Source organism: Anabrus simplex, chromosome 2 (assembly GCF_040414725.1).
Source record: "Anabrus simplex isolate iqAnaSimp1 chromosome 2, ASM4041472v1, whole genome shotgun sequence".
NCBI lineage: Eukaryota > Metazoa > Arthropoda > Insecta > Orthoptera > Tettigoniidae > Anabrus > Anabrus simplex.
The window spans coordinates 93,992,675-94,015,506 of NC_090266.1; the positions used below are offsets into that span (position 1 = coordinate 93,992,675).

The 22,832-nt window shown below is 42.3% G+C and overlaps 1 protein-coding gene across 5 annotated transcripts in view; it reads left to right on the plus strand.

The window, feature by feature from the left end:
* The window catches only part of LOC136863908 (hypoxia-inducible factor 1-alpha), a 579,725-nt gene that overhangs the window by 520,519 nt on the left and 36,374 nt on the right, over positions 1-22,832 (plus strand). For all 5 annotated transcript variants that reach the window (XM_067140321.2, XM_067140322.2, XM_067140325.2 and 2 more), the window contains 3 exons: positions 20,974-21,371; positions 21,466-21,755; positions 21,837-22,069. In XM_067140321.2, the coding sequence (XP_066996422.2) occupies positions 20,974-21,371; positions 21,466-21,755; positions 21,837-22,069 (921 nt within the window). The remainder of the gene's footprint in view (positions 1-20,973; positions 21,372-21,465; positions 21,756-21,836; positions 22,070-22,832) is intronic.

The window sequence follows — 22,832 nt, forward strand, 5'->3', positions numbered from 1 at the left end:
TGGTCACGAAAGCCAAGTGATAGAAGATATCATATGCTGACCACGTAGGACTCCTAATATCTGCAGGCCATCTGACTCAGGAGCAGTCTTCTTGGTAAGCCAAGGCCCAAAAATGGAGTGTACGTGACTTTTCTTTTGTACCAGTATTCAAGAGGATGTATTACCATTTTGTTAACTAGAAGTCCGCACCAAGCGAGCTGACCGTGCGGTTAGGGGCGCGCTGTGAGCTTGCATTCGGGAGATAGGGGATTCGAAACCCACTGTCGGCAGCTCTGAAGATGGTTCTCCGTGGTTCTCATTTTCACACCAGGCAAATGCTCGGGCTGTACCTTAATTAAGGCCACGGCCTCTTCCTTCTCACTTCTAGCCCTTTCCAATCCCATCGTCGCCGTAAGACCTATCTGTGTCTGTGCGACATACAGCCAGTTGTAAAAAAAATAGGGGTACATTTTTAATGAATTTTAATCCCAAAGCTTAGCTGAAAATTTAAAGCAGCAGACCAATGTTTAAACACCACAACGATTGCAGCCGTTATTTCAGGAATGGTGCATCATGTTTGGCGCTCAGTGATGTAAATCTAGCCTTAAATCTCTTGGGATTGGGATATTTCTAAAACAGTTTCCTTCCCTACACCGAATTAATGTTGGGTATAACATTCTAAAACTAGTTAATACAACAAATAAAGGATGCAACAACATTTTTTGTGTGTGCTGTCCATGAAGGGTAAGGTTTACCGAGACCTTGTTTTTTCTCTTGCTCAGAGGTCTTAAATTGAAGCGGAATTATAATTTAATGGCATGTAAAACCTGAAGTAATGTTTTTGAGATCGTCTTTTACCGAAATTGTCAGAGACTTGACAATGTCTTTCTGTAGAAATGTCAAACATTCCTATATTAAAATGACGAGTTAAAAGAACTCGTACCCCTAACCGCCATACCCACTAAGACCCCGGCGTGTCTCACAAGAGGCCTTGGGCCACGGTGGCATTCAGTGGCTGTCCTGCTTTCTTCACACTTCTGAGAGGGCAAACGGAGACTGTTTTCAGTTCCAGCGCTATTATCAAAATCTAGATTTAAGAAGAAATAATTGCTGACACTGCTACAGACACCATTTTAACTATCAGATTCCCCACGTGCAACCACTTTTTTAAAAATTTTATTTACAAGAATGGCCTTTGGTTAGACACCATTTGGCCAACTGGTAGTGATAAGGATAAGGATGGTGCTATATCTTCTCGCCATGAGGCCGGTCATGGCATTACTACAGGGTGGGAAGGCCATGGTAGGAAGGTAGTAGTTAATGGGGTGTAACAGTTAGGAGATTATCTTTATTAATTATTTCAGTTGATGGCTTCGGCACCAGGGTTTATAGAGTTAGATTGGTGTCTTGTAGAAACTGGATCAGTGCTCTGTAGATTTTGCTATCGTGGTCTTGAAGAAGAATGTTAACATTTGTGGGGAATGGGCTACGTAATGACCAAAGCTGTGCGAATAACTTTGTTCGTTGTTGCTCATACCTGGAACAAGAAAAGACTATGTGATTCAAATCCGCATCATGGTAATCGTCATGTGGGCAAACTGTCGTGGCAGTCGCTCCGAAGCGATGGAGGTGGTTAGGGTAGCATTCGTGTCCAAGCCTCATCCGGATGATGATTGTTAAATTTCTCCTTTCAGTATTGTATCTCCAGAACCAGGGTTTTTGAGGTATTGTTGTTTGCTGTGTTGCGTAATGTGTTCCTTAGTGGTGGCTAGTTCTTGCCCATTCATCTTTCCACTGGGTATAGGCTCTTCTTTTGACTAGCGGAATAAAGTCGGTATATGGAAGCTGTATCCCTTGAAACATGCCACTAAGTATACTTCCTTTCGCGAGATGATAGACAACTTCATTGTATCTTATTGCACTGTGTCCTTTTATCTACAGAAAATGGATTTGACTACCGGATGTTTTAGCTTCTTGAATCTGTTGAAGTAGATCATAAATGTAAGGATTTTTGGTACTGTTTTGAGTTGGATGTTGTAGTTTTTCCAAGACGCTTCGCGCGTTGGTGAGGATGAGTATGTTCTGAAAATGGCAAGAGAGGCCATATTTGAAGGCAGCAAGGATGGCTGGAATTTCGGCGGTATAGATGTTTCTGTAGGAAATTTGAGTTGACCATATTCTTCCGTGAGTGAGCAATAAAATGCATACCCTGTTCCTTCGGAGGTTTTTGAGCCGTCGGTGTAGATCTGGACATAGTTGGACCAGGTATTGTTGACAAAATGTGAAACTGCATTGTTGAGGCTTTTAAAGTCCTGCATATATTGTGGAAGTTGATAAACCGAAGGCTTCAGAAGGGTAAGGTTATAGTCATATTGGAAGGTAAGGTTGATTGGACTTTCATAAATCAAAGGTATCCTCAGTTTGTTTTCACTGTAGCTGATGAGGAGCAATGAAAGCCGGCGTGATTGGGACAATCGTCCGTCAGCGATGGCCGTGCCAGGCTCTCCAATTTGTTCTGCAATGGGTGTTCTGAGATGGAAGCTGTACGAAGTATGAAGACATCCGTAAGAACCTGACGACGTAGAGCTAGAGGCATTTCTCTGGCCTCAATCAGCAAAGCGTTTGTAGGAGTTGACATCATTGCACCCACACATAGCCTGATGGATCGGTGATGGGCTACGTCCAATTTCTGCAAAGTGTGCTTTGGTGCGTTTCCGAAGAAAGAACAAACATAATCAAATATTGGGCGAATCAGACTCCTGTAAAGAATTAATAATATCGCGGAATGGGCTCCCCACCACGTACGTGTTACAACCCGTAACACATCCAGTGTTTTGCTAATCTTCGTTTATGTTCGATATGTCGTCTCCATGTTAGTCGACTATCGAAATATAATCCAAGCAGTTTTGCTGATGAGACAAGAGGAAAGGTATATGGACTCAATCGAATATTTGTTGCCTCATATGTACGCGATTTCCTAGTGAAAACAATGACCGAGGACTTTGATGGGGAAAGTGTCAGGCCACGGTCTGAGGACCATGAAGAAAGGGCTATCGCAGCATCATTTAGCCAAAGTCTTGTTACCCAGAAACAGGAAGATTTAGCGTAGATGCAAATATCATCGGCGTATTGGAGTACTTTAATATTTGGTTGGAAAATGTTTTCAAAATCTGAAGTGTACAAAGTATACAATAACGGACTCAAAATGGCCCCTTGAGGGAGGCCTCTTATTACATAGCGTGGTCCAAACAGAGTATTGTCTTGCTCTCGAACATAAATTATTCGATGTGCATCCACTTTTGGCTTATCAAGATACCCTTACCCTCTCAGTAAAGAAACAGCCACTGTAATAATTTTCAAAGACAGCTCATAATTCCAAGGCAAGGATTCTTCGTAGTCATTGTTTCTTCTCTTTCGCGTTTTGTTTGCATTAATTCGTAACGTAGGTCGACAGAAAAGACTTTTTTCTGAGAATGAAATTGCACCCAAAATGGTCCTTTTTAGAGGGGGAGAATTTGCATGGACCCTCTCTCCGATGTTATTGCGATCAGCTCTCGAGGTTAATTTGTTGAATACTACTCAGTTATTTTAGCGTGGAGAGGAAGTTCACAATTGGCCCTCTCACTTCGGCTTCTGTTTTTTATTTGGATAAACGTAACAGTAGTCTTGAGCTGATATATCTGTTGTTAGTTATTTATAAAGACACATTATGTTTTCGTTGCTAGGTTTCAAAATTATCCTATCTTCTGCGTATGCCAGTTGAACGATGATTATATTTATTTATTTACCTGTTACACATTTTAAAACAGAAGAACATAGATCATAGTATGAATGTTTCAGTAGGACATGATTTTTTTTCATTTTCACTCCCTCAGTCGTCTCTGGCATTGAAATGCATGTAAATTCTGTGCAAAGATAACGTATATTGGATCATTATCATCATCTCGCACCCAGGCATGCAGATCGCCCTTGGACGTCAAATAGGAAGATCTGTACCAGGCGAGCCGAACATGTCCTCTGACACTTCATAATAAATAGAGAGTAAATCTTGCATCGTAAGGAGTAAGATATTGGATATAGTAAGATTAAACCGCAAGCAATCTGTTCTGGAGCCTGTTTCCAGTCATTTGACTGGGTCAGAAATGGAATGAATGAAGCTTCCATCTAGCGGCGAGGATAGGAACTGTGCCGGCTGCTGAAGCCTGTCGCACTCCTCTGGGGTAATGATTGACTGACAGATGAAGTGAAATGATATTGGAGAGTGTTACTGGAATGAAAGATGACAGGGAAAACCGGGGTACCCGGAGAAAAAACCGTCCCGACTCCGCTTTGTCCAGCACAAATCTCACATGGAGTGACCGGTCGGGAATATTTTCAAATGTCTACACCGACGTAGTAGGACAGTGCTAACAATTGCTACCCTCTTAGTTTTCATCATCACCGGGCGAGTTGGCCGTGCGCGTAGAGGCGCGCGGCTGTGAGCTTGCATCCGGGAGATAGTAGGTTCGAATCCCACTATCGGCAGCCCTGAAGATGGTTTTTCCGTGGTTTCCCATTTTTACACCAGGCTGTACCTTAAATAAGGCCACGGCCGCTTCCTTCCAACTCCTAGGCCTTTCCTATCCCATCGTCGCCATAAGACCTATCTGTGTCGATGCGACGTAAAGCCCCTAGCAAAAAAAAAGTTTTCATCATCCGAGCGAGCCTGTGAAAGCTGATCATTTCCCAGGTGAGGTGGAATGCTCTCTCTTTCAAGCTATACAAAGTAATGCGTTTATTGCTAGGTAAATATTGGAATTATACTTCCCCTCCCTAGATTCGCATGGTCAGTCACCATGAAATCCATTATTCAAGTCTGGAGGATCTTTTGCCTGCCTTGTCGTAGATCTTTATCGTTACCTAGATGTGGGACCAGTTGTTGCACGCGTGTTACGTTATTTATGAGCCACCCTTGTCCTCTTGCGTAGACCTTGTTACCATTGATTGAGAGTTGTGCTGGTGTACAATATAGCAAGTGACCGTGTTATTTGTACGACGGATAAAGAGGGAAGTTAGTAATGCTTCAGTCAGCTGACTTCGTGCGTTCTCCGTCTCGTGTGGGTTTGAGAATTATTTATTTATCGTGTAGCTTTTAGTGCGGGGAGTGTCGGAGGACACGTTCGGTTCGCCTGGTGTCTGCGTGTCTGTGTGAGGGATGAAAGCGATGATCGTGAGCTAGGGAAAGGGCGAAACCCTGTTTGGGCGTATAGCCTACTCCTGCCTAATAACACCAAGGTGTCTGTTCAAGGCTTAACGTGACTATCCGACGGATGACTCACCATCAACAGCATATGCTCCATATGAAAACCGCGGACAGGTTTGAAATTGAATACAGGCTTTTGGAACGCAGTCTGGTGATTATAAATTATATACCACCACCTCTGCTATCCTGCCGGGCAACATTATGATGGTGAAACGATCTTCCACCAACGGGACGCGAAACGGGATAATCACGGTTTCGGACCGTATAATTTGACGCCTTAACTATCGCGGCCACCAGGTGGGCATGGTTGTGATTATTGGAATATAGACAACTACTTCTGAAATACTTGTTTTAGCAGTATTTATTGGGCGTTGAGTGTGTTACTAATAAGTTTTTACGATTAAGTACTTCGTTGACTCACCCGTTATTCGTAAATGTATCTGACTTACATCCTTTGTGTTTAAGAAACTGTCATTGATCTGTGCACCACTATTACGGCAGTGCATTGCAGAATTACAATAGTAACGGTAAACAGACAGAGGGAATATACTGGTCACTTAGTTAACATCGCCCGTCTGTGCGGCAAATACGAAAGCCAACCTTTCTTGCTGGCGGTGCACCTTACTGATCACCTGACGAGTTGGTATTCGCAATAATATTAAAGTGGGTCGATCATCCTCATCTATAGTAATTTGAGCTAGAATACAAACTCCCAAAAACGTGGACTTTCGATGTTGTCCGGCATCTTTTTTCTTGTTATCTCCTAAACACCAGAGTACTGGGTAAACTACTCACGACCGGGCGAGTTAGCCGTGCGCGTAGAGGCGTGCGGCTGTGAGCTTGCATCCGGGAGATAGTAGGTTCGAATCCCACTATCGGCAGCCCTGAAGATGGTTTTCCGTGGTTTCCCATTTTCGCACTAGGCAAATGCTGGGGCTGTACCTTAATTAAGGCCACGGCCGATTCCTTCCAACTCCTAGGCCTTTCCTATCCCATCGTCGCCATAAGACCTATCTGTGTCGGTGCGACGTAAAGCCCCTAGCAAAAAAGAAAAAAACTACTCACGATGCTGATTTTGAACTTGGTAGTGACAACACTTAATTCTGTCTGTTTGAAGCAATACGTCCTTGTTGTGGGAGAAGTGTTGGCAGTAATTGGCACTGGCACCGTTGAATGGCAGAAGTTCACCTGGGCTGTCCAGGTGACCATGGCATGAAGGTCTCGTGATGCTTGGCAGTGGAGACTATGGTAAATATAGCAGTTGCCAGCTGGCCGGCTTGTCCCGGCCACACGGCGGGTGTGGCTATGGGCAAGCCTTGCTCTTCTGCCACTCACAAGGAAGTTCTGGAGCCCCTGAAGCTGTGTTGTTTTATTATTTGGTGACCATCAGAATAAATCATATGACTTATTCTTCTACAGAGAATTACACTACAACGATCTTAGTTAAAAGGCTGCTCTACCGGGCGAGTTGGCCGTGCGGTTAGGGCGCGCAGCTGTTAGCTTGAATCCGGGAGATAATGGTTTCGAACCCCACTGTCGGTAGCTTGAAGATGGTTTTCTGTGGTTTCCCATTTTCACACCAAGTAAAAGCTTGGGCTGTACTTAATTAAGGCAACGGCCGCTTCCTTCCCACTCCTAGGCTTTTCCTATCCCATCGTCGCCATAAGGCCTATCTGGGTGGGTGCGACGTAAAGCAAATTGTGTTTAAAAAAAGTCGCGGAATCCTACTTCCGTTTGACAGACCACGGAAAACATGGAAACGAATTTGAATTCGATTGAGTGTTATCGGTGTCGATAAGGGCTATGGAAGTAGAACTGGCCGAGTCTACTATGAAGATGTGCTAGGTGCAAATGTAAACGACAGTGGGGTAAGAATAGATAAAGAGGAATCGCGTGGCTGTAACCTTGCATTCGGGAGACTATGGATATGAACCCCACAATCAGCAGCCCTGAATATGTTTTTTTTTTTTATAGTTTTACATTTTCATATTGTCAAACACCTGACACAAAAACTGATCGGCTGGAAATTTTAAGTCCGCGAGTACAAACACAACTGAAAGGAAGGAGCACATCATCATAGAGGTTTCTTGGCCGGTTAATTCACGGTGCTTTGTCTACACTTTAGTGATAAAAGTGTTCTCTCCTACACATTTGGAACGAGTTCAGTTATAACCTTCTCTACAGATTGCCGTAAAATCTGCATGTCACTATCGTAACATCATGATCCTACACAAGTTTATTCGCAAAGTGTGTATTGGACAATTTATTAAAGAGTAAAGTAAAACAACTTATCATTCGAAAGACCATGGCACGGGACAATGTATACAATGATGACTTCTACCCTTTCCTGTCCCAGCGTCACCAAGAAACCCCGACCACTTGTGTGACGTTACCAGGTAGTAAAAATAAAATCAGAAAAGGAAAATGAGGAGGAAGGGGTCGGAGATAATACGGTGTTGTTAGCAGGTGCGAAAAGAGCCTCGATGGAATGCTGAGTAGGACCGTTCAAGTTCATTAAGACAAAAATAGTTTCCGTTAGATGCGCATACAAACAGTGAATATGGGTAGTTGATGGTTGTGAGGATTGTGTAAGTGTGTTCATCATGCGAAGGAACAGGTGAAATTGATGTAGACAAATTTGAATAATATTAATGATTTTACGTTCCACTAACTACTTTTACGGTTTTCGGATATGCCGTAGTGCCGGAGTTTTGTGTCGCAGGAGTTCTGATACTTGTGATTCAATGCTGGCCCCGCGGTGTAGGGGTAGCGTGCCTGCCTCTTACCCGGAGGCCCCGAGTTCGATTTCCGGCCATGTCAGGGATTTTTACCTGGATCTGAGGGCTGGTTCGAGGTCTTCTCAGCCTACGGGATTACAGTCTGTCTGTGAGATGGCAGCCCCGGTCTAGAAAGCCACTAATAATGGCCGAGAGGATTCGTTGTGTTGACCACACGACACTTCATAATCTGTAGGCCTTCGGGCTTAGCAGCGCTCGCTGGGTAGGCCATGGCCCTTTGGAGCTGTCGCGCCATGGGGTTTGATATGGTTTTGTGATTCAATACAGGAATAGCAACATCATGAGTTCACTGGTTCCGAAAATACATCAGATTATTCCTGCTTTGGGCCGATGACCTAGATGTTAGGTCCATTTAAACAACAAGCTTCATCATATTATTATTATTATTATTATTATTATTATTATTATTATTATTATTATTATTATTATTCCTGCTTTAGCTTTTAGGTATGATGGCAGCAAGTGTCAGCGTTGACTCTTCCTGTGTAATAAATGTAAATAAAAGTGAGCTAGTTTTCTTTCCATGTCAAGATTTTGGCATGCTGCTGTGAACTAAGTATATTGTGATCACTTCCTTACTTGAAGTGGCCTGTAAGTTTGAGAGAGAATGTCTAATATATAGTGATTTACGTATTGCAGCTGTCTTTCATGTTATGTTGTTGATCGGGATTCGAAACTTAACTCCCGTGGTGAGAAGCTAGTGATGGTGCTGTGCCCCTGTGTATTTGCCGGTTTAAAAATATCCAGCCTAAAAGTGAGAGTTCGTACAGTATAAAATGTAGCAGATGATTTATTTATCAATATCTCGCATGGCAAAAAGTTTTATTACGTTTCACGTCTGGTTGATCAGGAAATTCGGTTCTCCCAGATGTTTCCATACCGTCAGATATCATCTCTTATCAGGAGAACTTGCCAATGTGTCCCCACCGATTCGATCCATTTTCACCATACTGTAGATACAGGCCATGGCGAAACTTTCCCCGGGGCGAATTGGAAGGCGCAACTCCCACCCAATTCCTAGAAAATGAATCTTGAATATTTCGAGAGTGCGTTACAGGACCAGCACGCGATACGTTCCCGTAACGAACGCACAACGCAATGGGCAAGCTCTCCTCTTCAAAAGCTCGCTCCCTAGTTTTTTTCACAGGGGTGCGGTATTCCCCCATTTCTGCTATAAGTGACAGACAACAAATATATCGACGAAGACGTAGGAAAAAGATTTTGCTAATGGTGTGGTCACAATCCTTTACCCAAACGTGACACAAAAACGGTTAACATTCTGGGTATCCCATAGTGATATCGAACTTGTAATGATCAGTTATAACCTACATAGTTCTTGGAACGGTCATCGTTTATCATTAAGGTACTCGTATTTTCAGTACATAACATTCGATTTTCCACAGAGAAGCAGATGACAACACGCATATCAAGTCAACCATTATTGTTAAATACATATTTCTGCACATACCTTCAATGTGCATGTACTGCAAATAATGTACCGGAAATGGGTGGGAATTGCACATTGCAGTTTGAACCGGTGAAAGTTCTCGCAATGGCCTTGCACGTGCAGTATATTCAAAATGGATCAAATCGGCGGCGACACATTAACAAGGCCTCCTTTTTACAGTATTATAATTGACCTCAATGCGACAGTTGCATGTTTGTAGAGGGCTTAAATTTAAATAGTGTGAAGTTGGAATGTTAGTGTTTCATTTTCATCGGATTCTGTGATCCATCAAGCTGTAAGTTTTTTTAAATTTTTTTTAGTTCAAACGACCGTCATGTTCTAGAGATTAGCACGTTGTCTTCCCCTCTGGTTCGCAAGGGTTCTATTCCCATCTCTGACTCAAAAGTAATAGTAGTTTGAGGTCCCATAATAAGACGTCATCCACTGGTACACAAGAAAGGACGTGACTTAAAATTCTCCCCTCGATCATCCTAGCAGTTCTCAGTGATTTTATACTTCAAATCCGGGCGCTTCCTTCCCTACCCTGGACCCATTTAACAGCTAATACTCTCAGCAGTACGTACAGTCCGGATCTTTGGCTGAATGGTCAAGGTTGTGGCCTTCGGTTCAGTGGTCCCCAGCTTCGATTCCCGGCCGGGTCGTTGATTTCAGCCGCGTCTGGTTAATTCCTGTAGCTTGGGTGCTGGGTTTTCTTTTGTTCTTCTTAGTGCAAATCTTGTCCGGCTCCATGGCTAAATGGTTAGCGTGCTGGCCTTTGGTCACAGGGGTCCCGGGTTCGATTCCCGGCAGGGTCGGGAATTTTAACCACCATTGGTTAATTTCGCTGGTACGGGGGCTGGGTGTATGTGTTGTCTCCATCGTCATGTCATCCTCATCACGACGCGCAGGTCGCCTACGGGAGTCAAATCAAAAAGACCTGCACCTGGCGAGCCGAACATGTCCTCGGACACTCCCGGCACTAAAAGCCATACGCCATTTCATTTTAGTGCAAATCGTCATGTACATGCAGCATATCACACTAAAAACCACCACAGAAACACGCAAAAGAGAGTAGGCTACATACTTCCACATAGGGTTAGCGTCAGGAAAGGGATCAGGCCGCAAAACTGAACTCAGTCCGTACAAAGTGCCGATCCCAGGTAATTGGGACAAAGGCCAGGAGGAGGAGGAGGAGGAGGAAGAGGAAGAAGAAGAAGAAGAAGAAGAACATATATATATTACAGTCTTACAGACTGGCTTCACACGCACTAAACGGTGGCCGTATTGCCCTAGGCCCCATATCTTTACAGCAACAACAGGAACGACGAGATCACAAGTAGGATAACTGGTTAGATTAGCTACTAAGTTTCTCTTGATAAACACGCCAACACGCCTTTGCCTTCGTCTGTATGTGACAGGACGCCGCGGCGTGTCTGAAGACGATGTTGTTGATACATATTAACCCTGTAGTGTACTGACTAAAATATAGTTGGAGTTGTTTGCCGGTTTTTAAAGCCAGATACTCCATTAGAACGCCCGTTTCTTTCCAACCTCTATAGGGTTATTAAGCAAAGATGCCCATCTCAAAAACAGTTTTCACCTTCAGTAGCAATACCAATGGGGGGACTCATCATCGGACTTCCAGTACTTTTCCAGGGCCTCAGTATTTGCTTATTCAAATAGAACTACACTGTTTTCTACTACACCTAAACTTACAAATAGGCCTATTATGAATTATTTTGAAAATCGGACGAGTACCTCTGGAGAAAACTTAATGTATTCAAATGTGCTTAATTTGTCAAAAAGAAGATATATGGCTTCCCTTGGTCAGCCATTTTTCTTTTCTGATACTGATGGTATTATGTTCATGAAGGTTAGAAGGTCTCCCATTTTCATGGCCTTCGTAGCAGTTCTATTTCTTTTGTTCATTTTTCTAAAGATCGAACCACTTCCTTTTTCCCTTCTGATTAGTGTTAATAAGGGATGATTGGCCAGTTATACTAGCTGTATTTCTTAAAATGATTCTCACTTCCACTACCACCATTACTTTCAATAATTCAGTGTAATGTTATGTACTATCCCTCACACTAGGCCTTTCTTTCTTTCTTTCTTTCTTTCTTTCTTTCTTTCTTTCTTTCTTTCTTTGCCATTTTTCCCATAACTTTGTGGGGATACGGGATCCGTGTCACACATGTGAATTTGGCCCAGTTTTACTGCCAGAAGTCCTTCCTGACGTTAACCATCTGTTTTTTTCTTTCCCTAGTGGTCGCATTAACTCAGGCAGGTTTTCGGTAATGGTGAAACAGGAAAAGGCTAGGACTAGGAAGGCAGCCGTCATGGCCTACAGCCCTAGCGTTTGCCTGGTGTGAAAACGGCAAACCATCTTCAGGGGTGCCGATGGAGGGGTTCGAACCTACTATCTAGCAGTAACGCGCCCGTACTGCGCAGCTAGCTCGTCCGGTCTTGTGTGGTTTAATGTTACGTCAGGATAATAATGTTGTCCCTTAGAAGCCGTCGCATATACTTTTTTCCATTTACCTGTTAATGTATAATTAGAAAGGTGTTAAATCATACAATATATCATCGTGTATTTATGAACATAAGCAGAAGACTGTGAAAGAATTCTGTATATCATCAGGCCAGCCCCCGGTTGGCAAATGAAACACGTTTTGATACATCACTTTTTCCGGAGAACTACCGGCACTTCTACAATTTTCAAAATAATCACGATGCTGAATTTGTGATGTTCGTAAGTTTAAGGCTGGGTAGAAAACAGTGTACCGTAGTTCCATTTTAAAATTATAGTTAGTACCATTATCTCACCAGATATTGGCTCTCTGTGGAAAAGTACTGTAAGCCCAATTATGAGCCCTTTGGTACCATTATTGAAAGTGAAAACAGAATTTCGATATCTGTAACGATTCACGAGTTATTTCAGGTGGACAATTTAGCTGAATAAACCCTGTCTATTGGGTTCACAGGCAGTCCGACTCGTTGGCTGAATGGTCAGCGTACTGGTATTCGGTTCAGAGGGTCCCGGGTTCGATTCTCGACCTGGAACATGCCACACTACCAACCACCACAGAGACACAAAATAGCGATTACATCCCTTCATATAGGGTTGGCGTCAGGAAGGGCACCCGGCCGTAAAACAGGGCAAAATCCACATTTGCGACGCAGTTCGCACCCGCGACTTTACAGGTGAATTGTTAAGTGAATTGACACTAGAAACTACAGACAAAACTTATTTCTCCGTTTACCACCGACATTTAGTACTCAGGTTGAATATCTGACCAGTTCAGAAAAGCAACCACTATTTTCTTTTCGATAACCATAATACAGTAAAGGTCCGATTGCCGTATCTTAAGGGGGCGTGGCAGTTGAGTAGCGTTTTCGCTGGCTTCCCATCAAAGTGACCGTGGTTCGAATCGCAGTTGATCCGTGTAAAACGTGTGGTTCCATGCCTACGATCGCGGTATGAAGAGTAACGTAGAACGAGTTTCCTTTCTTTCCATATCTTTGTGTTCGACTCGTTGATTTTCTGTTGAGCTCTTCGTACAGAAGTGAGCAAAGCACCTATGTGTTTTGCGGGCATTAAGAAATTTATGAAATAACGTTCTATAACATTTCTTTTCGTTTTAGCCGCTCATAATTCATTACACAAGTGTTCAAAATGTTGTCCCTGTGTTCTGAATATGTAAAAGTACTGAAATCAGAGTGCGACTAAGGGGTGCGTCAATATGACATTTTCACTATCTAATTAACGTCGAAGATGTTTCGGCGTACGAAACGCACTTTTTTTGTTTGATTTTGGCGTGATGCTTATTGCCAGCCGAATAGCTTTATTTATTCCCTCCGCTGACAAGGGAAAGAGGCTTTTAGACGCTCTTCTAAAGCATTCATCAACATCAAGAGTGTGCAATTGAGTAAAGTGGTAACAGAATCTTAAATAAACTGCTTGAGGTCGTTGAGCTTGAATAAGTGGCCGATCGTTATGTGACACAGATACAGCACAGCAGCGCGGCTTGCATAAAACAAACAATCTTTTAGTTCTTTTACTTTCGATATTATATTCTATTATCACAAATAGTAGCTACTGCATTTGTAGAGCCGCATGTGAAGCTTCCAAAGCTATCAGGACTTAACGAAGGATTTATTCATGATGTTAACGACCTTAACGGAGAAGTTAGTCGTTGAGTGACTGTTCCGAAATGGTGAGTTCGATCCTGGCTGAAGTCTGAGACATTTGAGTGTTTTTTAAATGCAGCAACTCCTTGTCTTTGGCTTCCAACACATTAAAGAACATCTGCAGGATAGAATTCAAACAACCTGGCATCTCTTAATTCTACTGTATAACAAATGAAGAAGCAAAACAAATATCACTTCTCTGATTATTTACTATATTACGTCCGAAATACTACGATAGTGTTTCGCTCTCATTATTTACTAATTATATTATGTCCTGAACACTACGATAGTGCTTCGCTCCCTAAAATTGACGTTCGAAATGCTGTGACTTCGGGCTTGGACTTTAACCTGAAATAGATAGCGTTGGAAAGAATCTGAAACCCCTTGCCAAAACTGAGTTTTGATGGCTCAGGGGACCACGGAAGTATCTGAAATAAGCTGAAGAACATATCTGAAAACGAGCAATTCTCCCTACTTTTTTTTCACTTTGCTTTACGTCGCACGACACAAATACGTCTTACGGCGATGATGGGATAGGAAAGTGCTAGGAGTGGGAAGGAAGCGACCGTGGCCTTACGGTACAGTCGCAGCATTTGCCTGCTGTGATAATGGAAAACCACTGAAAACCATTTTCAGGGCTGCCGACAGTGGGCTTCGAACCCACTATCTCCTTGATGTAAGCTGATAGCTACGTGACCCAAACCCCGCAGCCACTTGCTCGGTAAATAAATAAATAAATAAATACATGTTCAGAAGTCTGTTGTACCTTTCAGAATTTACAAGCCTCTGTGATCGAAATGAACATTTCACGATCTCCTTTTTGTTGCTGACTTTGCGGTTCCGTGGGACTATAATGTATACCAGTTTCTAGCAATACCGTTCCCGGCTCGCATCTGCATGTCTGTACGTCTACAGATGAATTTATTCACCTCCTAGGTGAACTCATTCATTTCCATCGCATGTCCCCCATCCAAACCATAATTTATGTTGATTGACATACACAGTCGCTTAAAAGAAGAATGAGCAGACTGTATTTTAGAAGTTCCTCGCAGGTACACTTGTCTCTAGAAACAATAATTAAATCCATAGATAGGCGATGTTTGACCCTATGAACCGAAGGCCTCAACGCTGACCATTTATCCAATGAGTCGGACCCCTCTCTTACAATAATATCATTAAATATTAAACGATAAAATACAGATTTGGTATGGGGAACTGACTTTCGTATTGTATAGTAGATTGCAACAGGGAACTCACTGTATTTACTCTACACATTAATTATATTTGTACTATAATGTATGGCGGTCATAGGGAAATAAGTATACAACGAAGTACCGAGTTTTTGTCACCTTACTTAAATTATCTCTGAAAATTAAACTGGTACTAAACCTCGGGAGATACAGACTGTGTGTGCTATTGCATAAAGCTTCTCCCCTCCTGTCAGGAAGTTAAGCCAGGAAGGCCTTGACTCACTACTCGGGGTGGAGTGGGCCAGTGAGGCCGAGCAGGTCGGAGTGCATCTTATTCAGTGATAACTGCTCGGGATGATCCATTCGCTAGGTGACCTTCGCTAAAACTGGATTGACGCCAGTCTGCCACGTACATTTTCTTATTATCAGATGATAGATTAAATGCTAAACCTTGAAAATACAAATTGTTTGGGAGCAGCACTAAGTTTTGTAGGTGAATGAATTATCGTCCAAGAAACGGCAATATGTCGTAACTCTCAGTTTAAGCGAAATTAAATTTTGTCATTTTCAGGCAAGAAGAGGGCAATAGTAAGAGTTGTAGAAATTTCAATAAAAGGCAACGTGTGGAAGGGAAGGGAAGGGAAGGGAAGGGAAGGGAAGGGAAGGGAAGGGAAGAGATAGCTTGCATAGATTACAGGATTAAGTAGAATAAAATTGCACAGGACCAACCAGAAATGAAATGAAAGAATGTTAGGAGATAGACGAGAGTCTGAATCATGTAGTAAATATAGAGAACGAAAATGTGTTGACATATCTGAGGAGAGCGAAATAATATATTTAAAAACTTTTGGTCAATAATCTCATGGGAGCAGCGAAATATATACGTTGCCAATAACATTAAGAAAATGCCGGGCTGAGTGGCTCAGACGGTTGAGGCGCTGACCTTCTGACCCCAACTTGGCAGGTTCGATCCTGGCTCAGTCCGGTGGTAATTGAAGGTGCTCAAATACGTCAGCCTCGTGTCGGTAGATTTACGGGCACGTAAAAGAACTCCCGCGGGACTAAATTCCGGCACCTCGGCGTCTCCGAAAACCGTACAAGAGTAGTTAATGGGACGTAAAGCAAATAACATTAATTTAATTATTACATTAAGAAAATAGCACCAACGTGGCGGTCCACATGTAAAGAAGAATCACGCAGAAGTGTAACATTCATTTAATATTTGACATAAAAAGGACTGTATTCGGCAACCTATTTGCAAGATGTTCCTCTCTACGGTGGGATTAGAACATTCTGTGAACCGAGCTAGTTCGCCGTGCTGTTAGGGTCGCGTAGCTGTGAGCTTGCATTCTGGAGATTGTGGGTTCGAGCTCTACCATGGGCAGCCCTGGATAAGGATTTCTGTGGTTTCCCATCTTCACACCAGGAAAATGCTGGGGCTCTACCTTAATTAAGGCCACGGTCGCTTCCTTCCTACTCCTGGGACTTTCCTATCACATCGTCTCCATAAGACCTATCTTTTTCGGTGCGACGTAAAGCAAATTTTAAAAAAAGGTTTTAAGAAACACATTTTAATCTTCTCATGTTGTTGGGTAGGCAACCTAATCAGACTTGTCTTGCGGTTTGCTTACCTTCCCCTATTTTATTTTTTTCATCCCTTCCCAACCCCTATGCCGAACTACTTACCAGATGTCGCATACAAACCTCTTCCTAAGCCTACCAGGAGTAATAAGAGCAAATTGTGAAATTTTCAGCGAAATCGTTCCAGTAGTTTTTGAGTCTATTCGAGACCCACAAAGAAACATTTATATATATAGATAGATAATGACAATATTCTCCGTGGCTCAGGCGGCAGCGCGCCGGCCTCTCACCGCTGGGTTCTGTGGATCAAATCCCGGTCACTCCATGTGAAATTTGTGCTGGACATAGCGGAGGCGGGGCAGGTTTTTCTCCGGGTACTCCGGTTTTCCCTGTCATATTTCATTCCAGGAACACTCCCCAATATCATTTAATTTCATCTGTCATTCGTTAATCAATGCCGCAGAGGAGTGCGATAGGCTTCGGCAGCCAGCACAATTCCTATCCTCACCGCTAGATGGGAGCTTCATTCATTCCATTCCTGACTCGGTCGAATGACTGGAAACGGGCTGTGGATTTTATTATTTAATGCCACTATCAGGTATTTATTGATGTGTTAAATCTTTACAATGACATTGTTTCAATTTGCTATGCTTCTTTTGTTTACCTGTACAAGAGCTTCAGAGAATAATCAGTGAAAATATCGAAGTTCATCCATTTGGCTTCATAAGAGAAAGGTTCCTTTCCTTCATCTTACGTGATGGTCATGTAATTTGCTTGGATGAATTTGCCCTTTCTTCAGTTTTCGTCTTATGGGGCTGTGGACTGAATCGCATTCCTTTTGCGTGTGCCCGCTTTTCAGATACTTTTTTTTTTTGCTATTTGTTTTACGTCGCACCGACACAGATAGGTCTTATGGCGACGGTGGGACAGGCGTTGTTAGTATTTCAAGCATTTGCTGATGCCTGGTTTAGGTATTATAACGAAGGCGGAATAATTTAGTGTGTTCCGGTACTGACCATGGGGCAGTATCCATGGACGGGGATGCTAATAGTTTCACTTCCTGCCACCGGCAATTCTGAGAATCTTTTCCTGCAGTCCTCCCGTATCAACTGTAGGCTAATGTTGTGTTAAGACTTATCCGTGAGGTAACAATCGTATCATTTCCCATCTTAGCCTTAACTTAGTAAATAATAAACACACTAGAATATTGACCATCATTATTAGGCCGGTCAATAGACAAATTTAATGCATGTGGTTGTTATCCCGATATCCCAAGCCTCTAAAGTGAAACAACATTTTTATACCCTCTTGAATTATTCCTGACACTGTATATGGTTTTACATCGCTGTTGATACCGTGACTATGGCCAGGTATTATACCTAACTCCTTTAACTGCTATGCAGATCACCGATTTAATAGAAGAGGTGTGATCTGAAAACAGACTCTCGTGGAAATCAAAAGTTCATAAAGCAGAGGGATATTGACGCGGTCTTCCGTTGGTGGTGGCGTGCATTAGAATATATTCGTTGATTCCATTGATCTGAGTTATAATACGAGATTTACCTGGTAATTTTGATATTTGGTTCGAATATATTTAATAATATTTAGCCATTTAAAAACATTGTTTAAATGAGATATTATAAGCTCTTTAAACGACTAAGCACAGAGAGGCACTTTTGTATTACTCCCTCGTCAAACCTACTGAAGACACGAGGTTGAACTCTTGATCTGATTTTGATACGTTTGCTTTGTATACATGACCATTTTCCACGCAACATTCACGCACCAGTGAAACTAAAGGAATGCCAGATGTGTATCCGTATGTACAAATGTAAGAAGGAAAAATAATTGATTATGTTACCTGTGGTAGTGATGGTGATAGTTGCTTGATGTAGAGCACGCCCGCGCGTTCTTCTGTGAAAGTAAGTCCCGTATGAAACGGAATTACTTCGATTATTATTATTATTATTATTATTATTATTATTAGTACTACTATAAAGGCGTGCTCGGTTCGCCCAGAAGGACGTGGGTTCGAATCCCCGTCAGGAAGCCGTAACATTTAATAAACGAGATTTCCACTTTCGGAGGTGCATATGGCCCTGAGGTTCACTCAGCCTACACCAAAAATGAGTACCAGGTTAATTCCTGGGGGCAAAGACGGCCGGGCGTAGGGCTAACCACTTTACCCCATCACGTGCCGATGTTAACAATGGTGGAAGCCTTTACCTTTCACTCCTCCAAGGGCCTTCGTGGCCTGTAGGGAGGTTACTTTGCTTTGAGTCATTATTATTATTATTATTATTATTATTATTATTATTATTATTATTATTATTATTATTATTATTATTATTATGTCACTGAAAAATTTTGTTTGAATAAGGTGCCTAAAAATTGGGTACAGTTTCGAGATACAAGTGTTCGAATAAATTTGATGAACACAGGTTGGTACATACTGTATATAAAGTCGAAGAGATTGTTTAGAATAGCGGAGCACCTTCCCCGTCAGACGGTGCAGGGTACCGTAATCTGTGTCGTTCCAGTTCCATTTCAGCGGCTTTTCATGTGGAGATATCTAAACGCTGTTTGTAGAATAGTTTTTTTTTTTTTTGCTAGTTGCTTTACGTCGCACCGACACAGATAGGTCTTATGGCGACGATGGGACAGGAAAGGGCTAGGAGTGGGAAGGAAGCGGCCGTGGCCCTAATTAAGGTAGAGCCCCAGCATTCGCCTGGTGTGAAAATGGGAAACCACGGAAAACCATCTTCAGGGCTGCCGATAGTGGGGTTCGAACCTACTATCTCCCGAATACTGGATACTGGCCGCACTTAAGCGACTGCAGCTATCGAGCTCGGTAGAGAATAGTTTTAACCATCGCACTAGTTCTGTTTAAATTAATGGTTTACTTACATATTAACGGAAAATCTTACTTGCTACAAAATTTGAAGTCTATGCATGAACTGGAAAACGATGCCTCTTCTAATTTTTTCCCTTTTTCTATTTTATTAACCTGAGAGTTCCAAGCCATAGGGGGTGTAAGATATCTCCATGTCTTGTGGTATTTGTTCCATCATTTAATCAACTGATATTTTTTACGGACCATTACCGTACCTACGGTTTGCTTGGTGAGGAAGTTGCGGTCAGTACAACCATGCGAGGGGAGTGTAAGCCCACACTTCCTTTCCCGGTACCGAGAGCATCCATTGAGTACGTGCCGAGCGGCCGGCCCGTACGTGGCACTTGCTAGCAGGTTGTCGGCTGGGTGTGACCTACTGTGTCTGCAAGAGAGCTGTTAGAGTGAGTAAGGCAGAGTAACAGCGAACAGCTGGTGCTGCGATCACGTGAGGTGCGTAGCGTACGCCGGCGCTGGCACGTTATCAACGGACGGACACTTGGCAGTCTGCTAGAAAGCAGCCAGACTGAACCCACGTGCAGAGACATATCGTATCACCACACCGTCATGATCGAATTAGGGCGCCTTCAGAGATGGTATTACGGGACCGGCCGCTAACAATTCCCTGAAGACATGGCAGAGCTGACAGTCACTGGGGCGCTGCTTATGCACGGCCTTGCTTGACCATGAGGTGGAGTTGATTGCTTCTCTTTAAGAAAGCTACTATTCACATATAATGCTACACTAGCCAAAGGATTCGTGTATCTTCTTTTGAGGGGTTTTCATAACACTGCAGACTCCATCCAAGCTAGTATAAAGAGCTACACTACTGTTGGGGTTTCTGCACAAGAAAAGGAAGAGAAACAATTTTAACAAACCGTAATTGCCTTTCCTTCTCTAGTGGTTTTCCTACAAGGCATTTTGGAGATTGCCTTTTGGAGATTATTTTTGTATGTTATTATCATTCAACTGAGAGCTTATTTTTGCATGGTGTGCTTTGTTGTTGAAAGTATTAGACTGTAAGTAGGTACCAGTACTAGGCATGAGCTGTCGTTGCTCAGCAATGCTTCTGTTTGACACAAAACAGTGAGTGGGTTTTGTGGTTATACTCTTTAATACATTTCTCTCTATCTGAAAAAGCTTGCTTTATGCCTGATAAATTTGGGTATGTTCCAAGGAATGTAAGGAGTGATGTGCGTGCTGGTGAATGCCAGAAACATGTGTGCAACTTGGCAGGTTGACTGACTTACATAACAGTTTAAATTTAAGTTTTAGTTTCACTGCCAATTTATACAATGCATTGGCTTTTCTTTTTATGAAGTAAATCCTGAGGAGGTTCAGTTGTGTAAGAATTGTATGTTCATTAAGCACACAGTGGAAATGGGTTTACTTGCCATTTTTTATTCAAACTCTTTGACAAATAACTCACATTCTTTATTTCAACATGAACGTTTCTTTGGTTTCTGTTGAAACATTTAAAAAAATAATGGCTCTGTTATATCACTCTGGAGTGATTTTTTTTTTAATGGTTCTATTTTTATGCACCCGTACAACACAACATGTTCTCTTTCATTTGGAAACTACTTTGAGGTAAAAGTCATAATATAATTGTTTGCAATGCAATGTTGAGTAAAATACAATTGAATTATCTATTACAGTGGTATTGAGCACCAGGATGAGATATTCTCGTCGAGTCAGCTGACTGCCGAGCCCCCAGAACCAGACCTGGAGCCCATTCCAGTCACAGAGTTGCCTTCACAACTTCAGGAGAAGGTGGTTGCTCCAGAAGTGCCACTCTTTCCCCGGACACCAATACGGGCAGTCACAGAAAAGTTGTTTGTTTCTTCCCCTCCACCTGCTTTGCCACTTCCTCAGCCCAGTGTAGCAAAGAAAGAGCAGACAGTTTTGCCTCCTGTACAAGTTGAATCTAAACCAGTTATAACAGAGACTATAGTACCCCGTGTAAAGGCAATTACAACAGAGACATTTAACCCGAGAACTGAAGAGATGAACAAGGGCTTTCTTATGTTTTCAGAAGAGGAACCTGGCATGACAAGTGAGTAATGATGGTGATGTCAGTATTGTATGTCTATGGTAGAACCTTGTGTATAGTACTGATATCATTTACATGAAATCAATTTATCTTTCAGTGTTAAAAGAGGAACCTGAAGATTTGACTCATCTGGCTCCAAAGATTGGTGATGTATGTGTGCCACTTGGAAGCAACTTCATCATTGATGGTGACATCGAGAATTTTTTTCTCGATAATTACAGTACGTTGCTGCCAGAAGATCTTCATTCTCTAAGCGACTCACAATCGAGCAATATCTCTCAAGGTAGTGGAGATCCTTTCCTCTCCTATCGAGATGACCTTGGTTCAGCGGGATCACCTAGTGACCTGAGTAGATCATCACATCTTGGATCTCCTTCATTCTCTAAGGTAAAAATCAATATTCTTTTATTTATTGTTAAACATTTTTGTGTCAGGCAGACAAATATCACCTGTTTCCTTACATTTCAGAGCCCTGGTGGATGTAGTATTCCTTCACTGTGCAGTCCTGGTCTACCTAGTGATGAAGATCAGATGCCTTTTATGTCCATGAGCCTAGGATCACCCTGTTCAGATAGAGATGATGACATTAGTTCACGAGCTCCTTTTGTATCTATGGGTGTTGATGATGAACTCCCAATGTTAATATCACCTGATTTGATGTGGAGTCCTGCTCCAGAAAAGCTTAGTCCTGGAGAGAACTGGTAACTATTTATCTTCATTTTAGAAAGTTTGTGAATATATTAGAGAAACTTGCAACTTATGTAGCTGAAAGAGGTTTCAGAACATTTCTTTGTATCAAGCACTTACACTTTGAGATAGTTCAATTTGTCATTAAGTACCAACATTCCTGTTAAATTTTGTCTTAAGACCAAAGTTTAAAACCAGAAGGGAAAAAAAAAAAAAAGACTAAATGTCTTGCAGCCTTTGTCAAAACTACTCTATCCAGTTAGCCAGTAGCAATTTGGCTGTAATTTACATGCTAATTTCAGCGGTGAGTCTGATATCTGGAGGGACTGCCTAGCTGAAGTGGTAAAGGCACGCTTGGTTCACCCGGAAGAATGTGGGTTTGATTCCCCATCAAGAAGTTAAAAAATTTAAGAAACAAGATTTCCCCTTCTGGAGTGGCACATAGCCCTGGGGTTCACTCAGCCTACATCAGAAATGAGTACCAGGTTAATTCCAGGGGGCAAAGGTGGCCGGGTATAGAGCTAACCACCCTATTCCACTTAGTGTGGTGGTAAAGAATAGTGGAACCTTTTACCTTTTACTGCCAAGTGAGATGACTTGACTTTGACAAGCTCACAATCGGAAAAAATATTTCACTTCTGCTTTAAATTTAAATTCTTTATGGTATGTTCATCATATTTTAATCGAATTAGCTTGCTGATTATATTCCTAAAGAATTTTTCTGTTTTGTGTAATACTATATTTTATGGATTTGATGCTTCTTTGAAAGTCAACTTC